The sequence below is a fragment of the Populus alba genome, chromosome 10, assembly GCF_005239225.2.
Source record: "Populus alba chromosome 10, ASM523922v2, whole genome shotgun sequence".
In the NCBI taxonomy this organism is placed as follows: domain Eukaryota; kingdom Viridiplantae; phylum Streptophyta; class Magnoliopsida; order Malpighiales; family Salicaceae; genus Populus; species Populus alba.
In genome coordinates, this window is record NC_133293.1 from 9526872 (window position 1) to 9543419 (window position 16548).

Sequence of the window (16548 nt, forward strand, 5' to 3'; positions counted from 1 at the left end):
CAATTTTTCAAATTGAGTTTTAAAATTATAATAATTATTATTTTTATTTTATGATTTCTTAGTTTGACAATTTAAAATTTAAAGTTTGTTTTACAAGGATATTATAAACATAAAAAATAATAAATATTATCTCTAAATATATATATTTTTATATACCTTTTATTTTAAAAATATAAAAATTCACTTTATAATTGTTGTAAAAATAAATTTATTTTTATATTTTATTTTTCATCTTTTTTACCAAGCACGTTTCTATTTCTTTGGCTTTATTTTTTCTATTCCGGTACATTAACTAGAGGGTGTTTGAGAGTGTGGTAGCGATTGCTTTTCAAATAGCTTTTCGTGCCAAAAAGCATGCCAATAATGTTTTTTCATTTTTTAAAAATCATTTTTAATATCAGCACATCAAAACGATCCAGAAAGTACAAACCGAACTCAATTTTAGCAAAAAAAAAAAAAAAATTGAATTTTTGCAAAAAACTGTTTGGACCGCAGTTAATAAAAAAAAATTTATTAAAATTTTTTTAATAAAAGCTTGGGCTCATCCATATATAATAATCATTATTATACGTTTATTTATTTACTTTAATTCTCGAAATGCCCTTTATATAATATGCTCCTCACTGTTCTGGTATAACATAATTTATCGATGTGAAATTTATTTAATTTTTATAATTGAATGCTTAATTTTAATTTTTTTAAAATAAATATCTGTTTTTTTATTGAATCCAATAAAATATTTATATTGATTTTATTAGTAAAATATTAATGTTATACATATTTAGATACAAATTATGATATTAACACTCACATATAAAATAACATTTAATAGATATTAAAAATTATGTTTTTATATATTTGAGATACCATTAAGGTAACAAATCATGTAATGAATAAAGTGTGAAGATTGAGTGATGGCTGTCAAAGTGCGAGATAAATTATTATCAAAAGAAGTGATTAAATGGTAAATTGACCGGATATTACCTAAAATATATAAAAGAATCGGGAAATCTGATTTTCATACCTAAAACATCTAAAAAAACAAAGAAGCACTTGCTTTTTGACATTGCGGCCAAACTGGTTTTTCACCAAAATTCAATTTTTTTTTTTTTTGCTAAAATTAAGTGTGGTTTGTATTTTTTGGATCGTTTTGATGTGCTGATGTCAAAAATAATTTTTAAAAAATAAAAAAACATTATTGGCATGCTTTTCGGCACGAAAAGCTATTTGAAAAGCAACCGCTACCACACTCCCAAACACCCTCGGTTCCTTTCAGTTACATTCCTTAACGGCATAGTTAGATGGAATTAGTATTTCAATTATGATAGAAGAACTAAATCAAAAATAAATGAGACTAAACTGTAAAAAAAAAAAAAAATTGATCTGAAATTTTTTGCAATATTTATTTTAGCTTACAAGTTCGTTTTATTTGTATTAAGTTCTCGATAAGAGAGAAATTTGCTGAGAAATGACGATAAAGAGAAAGAATGGTTGATTGCACAAAATAAAATAAAATTTGGTGCTCAAAGGTTTCATTTGAGGACAGTTCAATGGTGGTAATTTTCAGCATTTAAATTGTCAATTAAAAAAAAATAAAATTAAATGGGTGACACGCGGGTTGTGCTTCCATGCCTACACGCACCTGCCCAGAGCATGACCCTTTCTCTTTTTTTGGCACTCTAAAAAACAATTCAACATGCCAATTCAATTAGTTTTCAATTTTGAACATAATTCTTAAATAATATTATAAGTTTTTTTTTTTAATTTTAATAATTATTATGTTTTAGACATGACAACATTAACAATGCTAAATTTCTCATGAAAAACCAATTAAAATCATTTTTTTTGTTATTAAAAATTTTAAATGGATTTTGAACACAATTTTATTGTGTTTATGATTTTTTAACCTTTCAATTGCATACAAGGTATGGATATATTATTTTGAATTTATATTTTTTTTAATTTACTTTAACAATAATGAATTGTGTTTTTTTTTTTTAAAAACATGCTTTCATTAAAACAAACAAGATATAAAGTAATAAAAAATTATCTCTAGATTTGAGAAATATATGTTTTTGTACCTTTTCTTATATTTAATATTTTTTTTTTGCCCATTACAGTGTAACGTGGGTACACAAACCAGCAGTACAAAGTGCATTATTTTATACTTGGGGGAAAAAATTAAAGTTCGGAAAGCAAAGGAGGTTTCTCATGTACCTAAGCTATCTACGTTCATGGAATAAAATTAAAAATCAAATACTAGTTCTAAAAATTAAATAAGCTATCTACGTTTATTGGGCTTCATGTATGCCCTCACACTCACTCGTCATTGGGCAAGAGGGGGGGTGAATTCCTCTTGAAGGAAGACTTGGTGGACTTAGAAATAGCCCAAATAAAGCCCATAAACTGGTTTCAAATCTTGATTCCTTAGATAATTACCCAATTCATATGGAACTCTCAAACAACCTATAGATTATTTCCCGAGCTATTACTGCATGCTTATATGAAAAACACTTAAAACTTGGAATAAAATTGAGATGCAAGAGCTGAAATGAAGAGAAGAAAACAATTGGGCTTGGATCTCTTAAACTTTCCTTGCAAGATTTTTAAATTTGGGCCAAAACCCTCCCAGGCTTTATATACTGCCATGCTCTCTATCAAATAGTGAGGAAAGATTTGGAGGCTAGAAACAGCCCAAACCAATTCGGGCCGGGAGACTATGGCCGAAACTTCTAGCAGCGTTTTCTTTCGATCGCATGGCCCAGTCTAGTGGAGAAATTGTGGAGGCAGCGTCATGCCAGTGATCCCATGAAATTCAATTCCAATCATAAAATAACAATGCGGAAACATAAATAACATGTTGTTTTTACATTTTTTAAAAAATATTTTAAAAAATTAAAAACCTTTTATTTATTTTAAATTATATTTTTTAATATTTTCATATCGTTTTGATAACTTGATATTAAAAATAATTTTTTTAAAAATAAAAAAATATATTATTATTTAATATATTTCAAAATGAATAATAACCCCTTTCATAAATAATCCATATCCTCAAAGTGAAGATGTCTTTTTTTTTTTTTTTTTTGGATTTGATTTTTTTTTGGATTTGAGGAAATTTCACTTTTCGGAAAACGTACTTTGTGGGTCTAGGTAAGCGAGTAAAAACTTGGCTGTCCCATGCTCTTATAAAAGATATACGTCCTGACTCGAACTTAAAACCTTCCATATCTCAAAGTGAAGATGCTGCTAACCACCATCCCACATTATAGAAATCCACCCACAATCAGCAGCTCAGCGGCCTACAAGATTCATCAACGAGACACGTATTTGCCTATCCCAAACTCATATAATAAAAAATAAATGTAGCATAAACTAATTAATGGTCATAATTGAGAGCCTCCATCAACATGCACATGGCCTTGTTCCCTACCCTCACTTGGGAAATGAATTTAATAGTTCTCCTGCTCCAAAATAATTATTAATGAATAAAGAAAAAGCATCTGTTTTCTAGGAGAAAAAAGAATTGTAGCATTAAATTGAAGGAATAAAACACTCAACAGCCAAGACAACAACTAACAATAGATAGGTGATTATTACACGTACAAGCCAGCCAATCGGGGGTTAAGTTTTTTTGCTTCTTGTCCATTACAAATGTCTAGATCTTTGATATCTATATACGATCAAATGAAAATACAGACACATTTCTTAAGAAATAACTGCAGCAAATATAATAAAAATAATAAAAAAAAGTAAAGACACATCCAAAGAAACACAGCTACTGATCAATCCATGTTACGCAAGTGCCTTGTCTGCTAGTCTTCATACATGGATGCAAGGCTAAAAAGAGGGAATCCAGCAGGGAACCTGAATACATCGAGTACATAAGATTCAGGTTCTGCTCTTGCATTTCTCCATTGCTCTTGGTGCTGAAACTCGGACATAAATTCAAGTTAATTACTCGATATATCGTCGCAGACTATCGCAGAATCAATATATAATTGCAGAAGCAAGCTGTTGTTATATTCAGAAATTAACTTTAAAAATAAATTATTATAAATGGTTATATATGATGAGATAACTAGATGCATACCAAGTCCAACAGCTTCAGATCCTTTCATTATGCGCAGGCGCTTGCATGAATCAACAAACATCCTGCACAAGACCATTATATGCATCTATGTAAGTTATAAAATTTCATTTCTTACGTTTTTCGCTGATAGTTAATTAAAATCAATAGCAGTAATAATCCATTTGGCCGTGCCTGCCTAATCTTGTATAGTTTTGATCCTCATTTCTTACGTTTTTCTTCATTATTTGATTAACTATTTACATGCTTTTAGAGCCTTTAGGATATGAAGAACTTACTCCCATGGAACATCACCCACAAGCATCCAATCGCCATCCTTGTCTTCATAGGATGGCACATACTCGGAACTGTTAAGTAGATCCATCAGCTTGCTTTCATTCATAAAGTCTATCATTCCTTGGGCTCCATAATTACCTTCAAAATGATTACATCATATAATAATTTAGCAAAATAATTAACATTAATCCTACAATAATCTAGATCTATTAAAAATATGGAAACACGAGGAAGTTTCTTAAAGCAATTCCATGACTTGATCTCGTGTGAGCTTGTCAATAGTTTTTTTTTATATATATCCTTTTCTTTTACTCATTTTTGTCCCCAACAGATCAAAGTACATCTACTGTAAAAAAATAGAAGAAAAAGGAAAAAACAATGATAAAAGTACATCTAGTAGCTGTTCATCTCCTTAAATATTTAACCTTAAATCCTTAATTAATGCATCATGTCTTACTATCGGAGAACATTTTCTTAAAAGCATGGCCAACATTTGGTCCTGATACGAACCAAATTAACTATGTATAACTAGTACTTGTACAATGTTTATTGGTCTGTAATATTAATTAGATCTCTTAAATTCAATGTACTTTAAGACATGGTGAAGGAAATATATACTCACCCATGGTGAAGGAACTGAACATTTTGGCCAAGGCATCAGACAATTCTTGGTAGCTCTTGTACATCTTCAAGTCCACCTTGCGAAGATAGGGTGCACCATCCATGCAAACCTTCACAAAAGCTGCACTGCATCCGCCAGTGCTTGCCTTCTCACCTTCCTCACTGGCGTTCTTCTGAACCAAAACGTTCTTCCTGTAAGATCTAACTGGTGGCCAGCCTACAACTTGTGTCCCGAAACCTTCCTCACTGGCGTTCTTCTGAGCCAAAACGTTCTTCCTGTAAGATCTAACTGGTGGCCAACCTACAACTTGTGCCCTGAAATACAACATCACACATGTTAATGTTACAACTCTAATTTCCAAATAGAAAGCAGAAAAAAAGAGAAAAAGAAGCTAGTACTGCACACAAGGAGGGGCACCAGTAAGGAAAAATCCCTTTAATAAAGGATAAAAAGGAACCAAAAAGATTTTGCGTGGAGATAATTTTGCCAAAAGTTTTCAATAACAAAGCAATGGAAGAGGATTATTTTGTTGTTTGTGATAAAACAACAACAATAATACAACTCCTGTCCTTTAATTGTTGATCTCCAACGAACTTATATCACGAGATAGAAGCAGGAAAAGAAAGAAGAAGAAGAAGAGAAGAATCACGGGAAAGAAAAACTGACTTGGCTGGTGGCTTAGCAGGGTCCTTGATGGTAGCAGCAGGGAGGTGGTTCTTGTCCTTTGAAGCAATATTGTTGATATTCTCATTCAGATCCATGACACCTTCTTTAGCCTGAAGATTGAGCTTCAAATCAACAGTCTCAGCAAACCCTCTTTTCCCGGTAGCCTTATTAGGTGTCTCAACTTCATTTTTGACACCAACAGCACCAGGCAATCCTAGACACAGCTCAGTCTCTTTGTAGTTCAAATCTGCCCTCTCGGTACCTAACACGGTAGCTGTTGCCATTTCTCTCTGCCACGCGCGCGCCAATGAATGGTTTTAGTGGAAGATCTGATATGTTTTGTATTATTGCTTGTTGCTTTTGGTGTTGTTGATAGCTAGCTTTTGCTCGTTTCCTTGTTTCTCTTATTTCTTGTGTCCTCTTCTATGTTTTGCAAGCTAGCTAGAGAGAGAGAGAGAGAGAGAGAGAGAGAGAGACCTCAATAATATAAGTTGGGCTTCGAAGGGTGAGGAAGAGAGTGTGTCTGTATGTATAGTTGCATGTAAATGTCATATCAACTTGTTCATCCATAATTGTGGACACGTGGACTGTGGGCTTGTGACGTTGATCTACAACATCTAACCAATTTGATCATCAGCTGAGCTTTCCTTAAATTTCACTTGTTTATACATTTTCTTTTCCTACAGGGTCAACCATTTGCAAAAGTAGTAAAAGTGGAGGGTTTTTTATTTTTTTTAATCTAAATCAAATTTTTACCCTCAAATTCATTAATAATCCTTTTCTGATCTTGTAATGAATTTGAACTTACCAAGATCAAATATCAAATGACTGCTTAATTCAAACACACGCACTAGTTATTTGTTACACGCTACATCATGTGCCGTAATTATTTTTAATAGAAAAGACCGGGTATAAAGGCTATTTCAATATTTTTTTATATTAAAAAAATTCAAATATAAATTAAAAAGTTTATTCAGACATTAATCAAATAAATTGATAATCATTTATGTAAATAAATAAATAAATAACTAGAAAATTGAGAGATAGATGCAAACCAAGATATTTAATCTTGTAAAATGAGATACTTACCTGTTTGTGTCTACTGAATTTATTTATTAAAATCAACAAAGAATATATAGATAGAAATACATATGAAATTGAGTGAATACAATAAAAAAAAAAAAAATATTATGTAAGGCCGACATATTATAAATATTATTTCAAAATAACTAAATATTTTTTTATAAAATAAAGCTTATTTGTATAAAATAAAAAAAATCTTCAAAAATTAAATACAAACAATTAAAAAAAAAACTCTACCCAGAAAAGGCCTACAAAACCCACAGCCTAGGTCATGCAACCGAGATAAACCAATAGAAAAAAATTGAAGATAATTACAAAATTATTTTTTTATATATAAAAAAAATAATGTAGAATGATAAAATCATTAAGCAAAAGGAGAAAAAAAGGATCCATAGCTGTATTAACTCTTAAAACTCGTGATCTATATCATTGAATCAGAATAAATAAATAGAAAAACCATAAAGCCTAATCCCGAACAAACCAGACGTCGAAAGATGAAATCGGAAAAAACTCAATCACATAAAAACTTATAGTTAAAAGAATGAGGGTGAAAAATAATAAAAAAAATAAAGGGCGTAAAAAAATTAAATTTGAGGGTTAAATTGAAAAGAAAAAACTTTAATAAATGGAAGAAAAAAAATCAAAAGAATGAGTGCTAAATTAAAAAAAAAATAAAACAACAAAAACTTTGATTGAAAGATGAAATTAAATACCAATAAAACTTTAATAAAAGAGCAAAGAAAAAATAATGAGAAATCAAAGAATAAGAAAAAAAATTTGAAAAAAATAATATAATGACTAAATTGAAAACACAAAAACTTTTCTAAAATGGTCAATGATTAAAATAAACAATATAAAACACAAGGACTGAAATTAAAACAAAAAAGGACAAACAAGCACTTTTTCTAGAAAAGAGAGAAAAGAAGGAGGAAAAAAAAAACTATCGGTGATAAACCATCTATCATCCACTGTCACATGTCACACTAGGAGGAAAAAGATGCAATAGTGCTTCCAAGGAAATAGTGAAAGGCCATGTTTAACCACTAGGTGGCGTTGCACGTGCCACCTAAAAGCTATGAACGTCATCCACGAGCTAACGCATAATAAACATGCGTTCTTGCAGCTTTTCATAATTAAATATTAAAAAATTAAAATTAAAATACTAAAATACCTTTCATGATCCTGAAAATTACAAATAAACTCGTCAAATGGCTAAAAACACCTCTAAATGTGTACCTTATTATTATTATTTTTAACTTTTTTAAAATAAAAAATGTATTTTAACTATAGCCTAAGAAGGAAGGAAAAAAAAAAACTTTGGTCAACGGTTTTAATTTTTACTTTTTTTACCTTGAGAATAAAAAAAATATTTTTATTATTCTAAAGCCTGTAAAAAAATAAAAAAAAACTTCTGTCAACAACTCTAAAAAGATATAATTTCACTATATATATATATATATATAAAGAGGTGTTGTTTAATATTATTATTCTACAGATGAGTTCAACACATGATATATAGTAATTATGCTGCACGTATATAATATTATTTCAAAGACTTTTAATTTTTTTTTTCTGAGAATCAAGTGTTGTTTCCTCTTAATTATAAAAGGGAATTGGGCTCACAAATTATTTTGATATTGGAGAATCTTTTAATATTTAATGGTCCATTAAGAACATTGGAGCATAATGATAATCATCGATCTGAGAATCTTTTAATATGTAATGGTCCATTAAGAATATTGGAGCATAATGATAATCATCGATCTTTCTCGCATCATTTTCTGTAGTCGTTTTCAAATTCAATTCTTCTCATTTTCTCCGTACGTAAAGGTAGGCATGTTGCCATAGAACAAGATTTTACAGCAATTCAAAAAAGATACAATAAAAAAATTATTATTTTTAAAATATTTTTTATTTAAAAATATATTAAAATAATATTTTTTTATTTTTTAAAAAATTATTTTTAACATCAGCAAATTAAAATAATCCAAAAACACATAAAAAAAATATTATTTAAAATAAAAAAAAATAAAAATAAAATTAAAATTAAAATTTTTCAAAAATAATTTTGAAATACAAAAATAAACAAGGTCCAAAGCAGAATATATATTGAATTCAGTTCTTCTCACCTTCAAAAATTTCACTTGCTATATATATATATATATATATAATATATATATATGTTAGAGTATTAAATAGCATAACAATCACAACAAAATCAGGAGCAGATTCAAGCATGGGAGAAAGATCAGAGAAAGATCAGAAGAAGTTTCAAATTCAAATACTGCTATAGTTTCAAATTTCAAATTCTTTCACTTACCTTATCTTTAAGATTGTACGCATATATATATATTATATATATATATATATATATATATATATATATATATGTACACTGTAAGTAACAAGTAAGAAAGTGAATATAATTTTCTTCATCCTGTGTCAGCTTTCACTTTGTTTTAATTCTTTCATGGTATCATAGCAATCATAGGTTAACACCTGATTTGCCATAGCTTCCGCACATTAAACACAAATCCACTCTTTCTTCTTTTTCATCATCTCAACTATGACTTCATCTGATTCTACAACTCTTCCCCTGTTCTCTTCACCCCAAAAGATTCAATCCAATTCACAACCAGTCAGCCAAAGACTTGAAGGACATAATTACCTGCCATGGAGTGTTCAGTTTCAAGTTTTTCTTCGTAGCCATGATCTCAATGGTATGATTGACGGTTCTAAAGAGCCACCAACCAGAACTCTTTCAGATCATTCTTATAATCCAGCCTACGCAATTTGGTTCAAAAAGGATAATTGTGTTCTCAGCTGGCTACTTGCTTCCATTTCTGAGAAGTTAGTTTCTACTGTCTTTAATCTAAAGACTTCCAAACAAGTTTGGGACTCTCTTCAGGCACGATTTTCATCTACCTCAAGATCCCGTATTGCTCTTCTTAAGAGGCAACTTCAGACTCTTGTTCAAGGCAACCGACCATGTTCTGCATTTCTTGAAGATGCTAAACTGTTGGTTGATCAACTTGCTGCTGCAGGCAAACCTGTAGATGAACAAGACTTCATTACATTTTTAATTGGAGGACTTCGTCCCAACTTTACACCCTTTATCACGTCCTATAATTTTGCTTGCCGAGATAAGGATCTATCTTTGGATGATTTTCAATCTGAACTCCTCAGTTTTGAAACATTACTTGAAGCCTCCACTCCCATCCAATCTTATAATTTTGCCTTTGCTGCAAAAGCATCTCATTTTCCAAAAAGGAAACCTGCACTTATTCCTGCCAAATTCCAGCCACATTCTACATTACCACAATCTCGAGGCCCTTCCAGAATTCAGCCTCATAATGATCGTGTTTCTTCATATGACAGACCACAATGTCAAATCTGTGACAAAACTGGTCATGCTGCATTGGATTGCTTTCAACGGTTTAATTTTTCTTTTCAGGGCAGACGACCTCCTTCTGAATTGGCAGCCATGGCTGCTGAAGCCAATAATACTTTTGAGCAACACACTTGGTATGCTGACAGTGGGGCTAATGCTCACATTACTGCTAATATAGCCGATTTAACAACCCTGCAGCCTTATGATGGTATGGATACTGTTCAAGTTGGGAATGGTTCAGGTTTGATGATTCAAAATACTGGTTCCTCCTCGTTACATACATCACATAATTCCTTTCGTCTGAATAATGTTTTGTATTGTCCTCAAGCTGCATCTAACTTGTTGTCCATTAATCAATTCTGCCTTGACAATGATTGTTACTTCATACTTACTGGAACTTCTTTTTTTATCAAGGAAAACAAGACCAGCCGACTGCTGCTCCAAGGGCTGGTTGAGAATGGCCTTTATCCAATCACTGGGAATAAGAATTGCACCAAGCAATTTCGTTGCTTTACCTCTAACTTAGGGACCACAGCCACTAGAGATCAATGGCATCAACGCCTTGGTCATCCTTCCGACTCAACTTTAAACTATTTATCTTCTTTCCTACCAATAAAAGAGTCACCTAGCAAATCAAGTATTTGTTCTCCCTGCCAGTTAGGGAAATCTAAAAAGCTACCTTTTAGTGATTCTCAAAGACAATCGGCCAGACCTCTAGCCTTGATTCACACTGATGTCTGGGTATCTCCTGTTACTTCAGTAGGGGGATGTCGATATTATGTTTTATTCATTGATGATTTTAGTCGCTTTACATGGATGTATCCTATACGGTTCAAAAGTGATGTTTTTTCCATATTTCAAATCTATAAAGATCTTGTTGAAAATCTATTCTCCTGCACAATTCAACAACTACAATCTGATAATGGTGGAGAATACTTATCAACAGAGTTTCAAAATTTTTTGGCTAAACATGGAATATTTCATCGCTTTACATGTCCCTATACATCCCCACAAAATGGAATTGCTGAACGTAAACATCGCCATATTCAAGAAATGGGATTAACCCTCTTAGCCCAAGCTTGTCTTCCAAACTGTTATTGGGTAGATGCCTTTTTTACTTCAGTATACCTGATTAATCGTTTACCAACGAAAGTCCTTAATAATATCACACCTTACTTTGTTCTCCATAAAACTATGCCTCGCTACTCTGACCTGCGCATATTTTGTTGTGCATGTTATCCTTATCTCAGACCATATGAAAAACATAAGTTAGCTTTTAGAAGCAAACAATGTATTTTCTTAGGATATTCGAATCAACAAAAAGGTTATCGGTGTTTAGATTTTGCTACAGGCAGGGTGTTTATTTCCAGGCATGTTGTTTTTGATGAAAACACTTTCCCTCACTTGGATAAAAGTCATTCTCCTGCCACTCCTGCGAGCAACCAGTCTTCAGGTACTACTCTTCCTTCCAATTTAGTTCCTTTAATTTCTCATGCTCAGCATTTCAATTTTACTCCACCCGTTTCAATTTCTTTTGCAACCGAAAGTCCTTCTTCCACTGAAGGTCTATCCTTACAACATTCCACAATTGCACCTTCAATTCCTACTCCTTCTTCCACCGATCATGTGTCATTATCTGATTCTAGTTTATGTCCTGCTGCATCCCTTGTCATGTCTTCCTCAATATCTCCTATACTGCCTTCTCCCACAGATCCTGTATCCTTACCTGATCCTATTTCTTCTCCTGCATTGTCTTCTGTACTGCCTAGACAAATGGTTACTCGATCTCAAACGGGTAGTCTTAAACCTAAAGAGTTCTCTGGTTTTAAAACTTTTTATTCTACCCGACATCCTCTAAGAGTTTTCTCCAGTATAGTCATTGAATCTGAACCTACTTGTTTCACAAAGGCAGTATCCAATCCACATTGGAAAGCAGCAATGGGACGTGAATTTGATGCGCTACTGGCAAATAACACATGGTCTCTCTGTCCTAGACCTTCACATACACATGTTGTCAGAAATAAATGGGTGTATAAGCTAAAGAGACATCCTGATGGCAGTATTGATCGCTACAAAGCGAGGCTTGTAGCCAAAGGGTTTGAACAAATTCCTGGTATTGATTACTTTGATACTTTTTCACCAGTAGTAAAACCAACTACCATCAGATTAATCCTTTCTCTTGCAGTCTCATTCAAATGAAATATTCGGCAGTTGGATGTTTCCAATGCCTTTCTGCATGGTATTCTCGATGAAGTAGTATACATGGAACAACCGAAAGGTTATGAAGATCACATCTTTCCTGATCATGTATGCTATCTACACAAGTCTATTTATGGTCTCAAACAAGCTCCTCGAGCTTGGTTTAAACGCCTCTCACAGCAGCTGATTGACTTTGGTTTTTCAGAATCCAAGATGGATTATTCATTGTTTACATATAATTCTGACAGTTTACGTATGTTTGTGTTAGTATATGTTGATGATATAATAATCACAGGATCTGACAATCAAGCAATTCATTCTTTTATTGATCAACTACAGACAGTGTTTCCAATTAAAGACTTGGGGGAATTAAGCTTCTTTCTTGGTGTTGAAGCCACTAGAAACCAAGCTGGTTTACATTTGCGACATACAAAGTATATAACTGATCTGCTCAACAGTACCTATATGCTTGGTGCAAGGCCTCTTCGTTGTCCATCATCTTCTGGCTCAAAACTCTCATCTGCTGCTGGTGAACCGTTAGAGAATCCCACTGAATATCGACGAGTTGTAGGGGCTCTTCAATACTGCACAATCACAAGACCAGATATTTCCTACTTAGTAAACCAGTTATGTCAGTTTATGCACTCTCCATGTGCACTTCACTGGATAGCTGTTAAGCGTGTCTTACGCTATCTTAAAGGTACTGTCGAGTTTGGTCTTCTTTACACTCCAGGAACAATCACAATGCATGCCTACTGTGACTCTGATTGGGCAGGCAAACCTGATGACAGGCGGAGCACCACTGGTTATGGTGTGTTTCTTGGCTCTAACCTCATATCTTGGTCCAGCAAAAAGCAGAGTGTTGTCTCTCGATCTAGCACAGAGGCTGAATATAGAAGCATGGCTCATACAACAGCTGAATTGTACTGGCTTCGCATGCTTCTTCAAGAATTGCAAATCACGTTGTCTGCTGCTCCAAGCTTATGGTGTGACAATGTCAGTGCTATTGCATTAGCTTCTAATCCTGTCTTTCATTCGCGCACCAAACACATTGAAATTGACTACCATTTCGTCAGAGAAAAGGTGGTTAATCATGATGTTCAAATTTTGTATACCTCCACACAAGATCAAATTGCTGACATCTTTACAAAGAGCCATACTGCAAACCGGTTTTGTTTTCTCTGAGACAAACTCTGTGTCTGTCTTCTTCCCCACAGTTTGAGGGAGGGTGTTAGAGTATTAAATAGCATAACAATCTCAACAAAATCAGGAGCAGATTCAAGCATGGGAGAAAGATCAGAGGAAGATCAGAAGAAGATGAATGAAGATAATCTGTTATAGTTTCAAATTCAAATACTGCTATAGTTTCAAATTTCAAATTCTTTCACTTATCTTATCTTTAAGATTGTACGCATATATATATATATGTACACTGTAAGTAACAAGTAAGAAAGTGAATATAATTTTCTTCATCCTGTGTCAGCTTTCACTTTGTTTTAATTCTTTCAATATATATATATATATATATATATATATATATATATATATATATATATATATATATATTATTCGTACAATGCAAGGGCAAATCTATCAATCTATTCATCTATATATATTGCATTTTTACAGCTGTTGTTCAACAAATTAATCAACCATGCTTTCTTCTTTTCTGTGATTGATATGTTTCTTGACAAGTTAAAACAGAACAGCGAATTGCAAGGACAGCAATATTGAAATATCAATTTTCCAAAGATTGACAGAACATGAAATATCAATTTTTCAAAAAATGAGTTAGAAAACAAAAAGGAGAGAAACGTGCGTGTGTGTGGTGGTGGTGGTGGTGGTGGTGGTGGTGGTAGGGGGGGTTGGGGTATTAAGAACTGGACAGTCTAGACTCTAGAAAAATGAGATGTAGAGTTCAAAGAAAAAAAACTAAATTCAAGTTAAAAATCAGAGATAAAAGAAATGAAGTGTAATCTAAGATCAAAATCATCTCAAGATGTAAAAGAACAAAAATTAAAGGGTTTTAAATGAAAAAAAAATTAAAATTAGAAAATTCAAATCATCCCAAGAAAACTAATTGATATAAACATAGATACAAACATTAAAGTCTCTTTAGTTACCAATTAATTCATAATTTGATAAACAAATAAATTATTGATGGGTTAATTGATGAGGAAACAAGTATTATACACAAAAAATTTTGACCAAAAAGTTATGTAGTTTAGACCAGGAAAAACATGAAGGAATATGTTGAACTTGATTACATACCAGACTTGATAAAGTCCAAACTTGAATATGCATGGTGAATGAAAAATATAAAAAATTTACATGATACAAGATTTTTAAAACAATAATGAGTGCGTAGTTAATTTGAATAGGATAAATGGGTAGTTACCAGAAGTTATATTAAATAAAGTGAGTAGGTAATTACTGGAAATTATGTTAAACTTCTTTATTTAAAAAATGAGACAAGGCAACCAAAAGGAGAACAACAATAAACAACAACTTAAACTCAAATCAATGCATTGCATTTTTTTATCAAGTTCTCATGACTTTCAAACCTAATACTAGTAGGTGATAATTCACAGGCAATAAAACAGTAGACAATAACTATGTAGGCAATAGTCAATCTCCTTTGTAATTAGCAAGCTTGCAATTTTAATTTTTTAAACTAAAAAGATGTTTTGTTTTTTCAGGAGTTTTAATTTATGAATGTAATCAGAGTATAAATGACTTTATGAATGTAAGTATTTTTTTTTTAAAATTATTGAGTTTACTTTACATTCAAGATATTTTAATTATTTAATTACTAATTATTCAGTTGAAATACTATTTGTGTGAAGTGTATTTAATAATATTGATACACATATAACTTTGAAATGCAAATTTAGAATTACTTGAGTAATTCTAAGATAAAATTTAAGATTCAAAATGATTAACTTAAAATTTCAATATTAAATTATAAAGTGTTTTTAATTTAGATGGATACAAAACAACTTATATATAAAAAAACACACTCCCTTTCTAATTTCCAACTACGAGGCCACTCATTTTGGATGTGTTAAAAAAAAAATATTATTATTATAAAATATAAACTCATGAAAGCAACACAGTAACATATTTCCAAAAACTTATGGAATATATGAAAGCTGAACTAGCAAGATTTGTATCTTCGGTTATGACAATTTGTTGTCAAACGTACGTACGTACTTGGTCCAATTGCACTCTTAGTTTATTGTAAAACAAATCAGTAGTATGATTTTATTCTAATTGATACCAATCGTCAAAATTAACTAATAAGAAAAATGGGATATATAAAAATAAAATAAAACTTGCGAGGATATGTTATTCGGGTTCGGGGGTTATTTACTGAATAGAACATCCTATGCATATGATTTGGAATATATATATATATATGGAGTATTCTCTAAAATGAAATCAAAAGGATTCCTTTTTTAATTTCATGAAGTGAATATTAAACGTACTTGAAATATATCTCGTTAATTATTAATAAAAACACTACATCGTCTAGCTAAATTATTGTGGCCACTTTCATAAAATATTATTTATAAGAATATTATTTTTTAGTTTTATTTTTTATTTAATCATTTAGCAACCCAGTACAATTTATTTATTTATTTTACTTCATCATTCGTTACTAGATATATATCATGTTATTTTGAAAATTATACTTTATTTTTTTAATGTTAGGTTATATATTAGTTTTATAGATTTAATTTCTTTTTCTTGATTACAATCTTCTACATTAGATCTATTCAAAGTGAGGTTTTTTTAATTTTTTTTAATTTTTTTCTATGAATTTATCCTCATTTCATGAGCTAGGTTGTGGGTTTAATAGATTAACTTATTTTGAATTAGGTAGGTTTTTTTTTTTGTTGATTTTTCTAATTGTTTTTTTTTTCAATTTGATCCTTCAATATTGGGTTAATTGAAAATTAGGCTTCGTAGTTTTTTTTTATCCTATAGAGTTATCCCGATCTCATGATCCGTGTCGCGGGTTTGACAGGTTAATCAGAGTTGATACTGGTCAATTTTTAAGTCTTTTTTTAATTAATTTTTCTTATTGGGCTTCATATTTTTTCGATTTATTTTCTAAAGGGTTATCATGATCTCATAACATCATTCGCGGGTTAAGCAGGTTGACCCAATTTATTTTTTATTATTTTTATTTGAATATATTTTAATTATTTTTTTATA

At 31.3% G+C, this 16548-nt stretch overlaps 2 protein-coding genes across 2 annotated transcripts; one reads left to right on the plus strand and one right to left on the minus strand.

Moving 5' to 3' along the window:
* Positions 1-3570: 3570 nt before the first annotated feature.
* LOC118061527 (auxin-responsive protein IAA14) lies at positions 3571-6155 on the minus strand. The gene is made up of 5 exons (XM_035074988.2): positions 5655-6155; positions 4989-5302; positions 4369-4504; positions 4094-4155; positions 3571-3929 (listed from the first exon to the last, which is right to left on the minus strand). Exons 1-5 carry the CDS (start codon positions 5936-5938, stop codon positions 3892-3894), a joined length of 834 nt encoding a protein of 277 aa, XP_034930879.1. The 5' UTR covers positions 5939-6155; the 3' UTR covers positions 3571-3891.
* Positions 6156-9303: 3148 nt separating this feature from the next.
* On the plus strand, positions 9304-13668 carry LOC140956021 (uncharacterized). Its single transcript, XM_073411910.1, has 4 exons — positions 9304-10369; positions 11480-12270; positions 12340-13436; positions 13545-13668. The coding sequence occupies exons 1-4, from the start codon at positions 9304-9306 to the stop codon at positions 13666-13668; spliced, it is 3078 nt and encodes a 1025-aa protein (XP_073268011.1).
* Positions 13669-16548: the final 2880 nt, after the last annotated feature.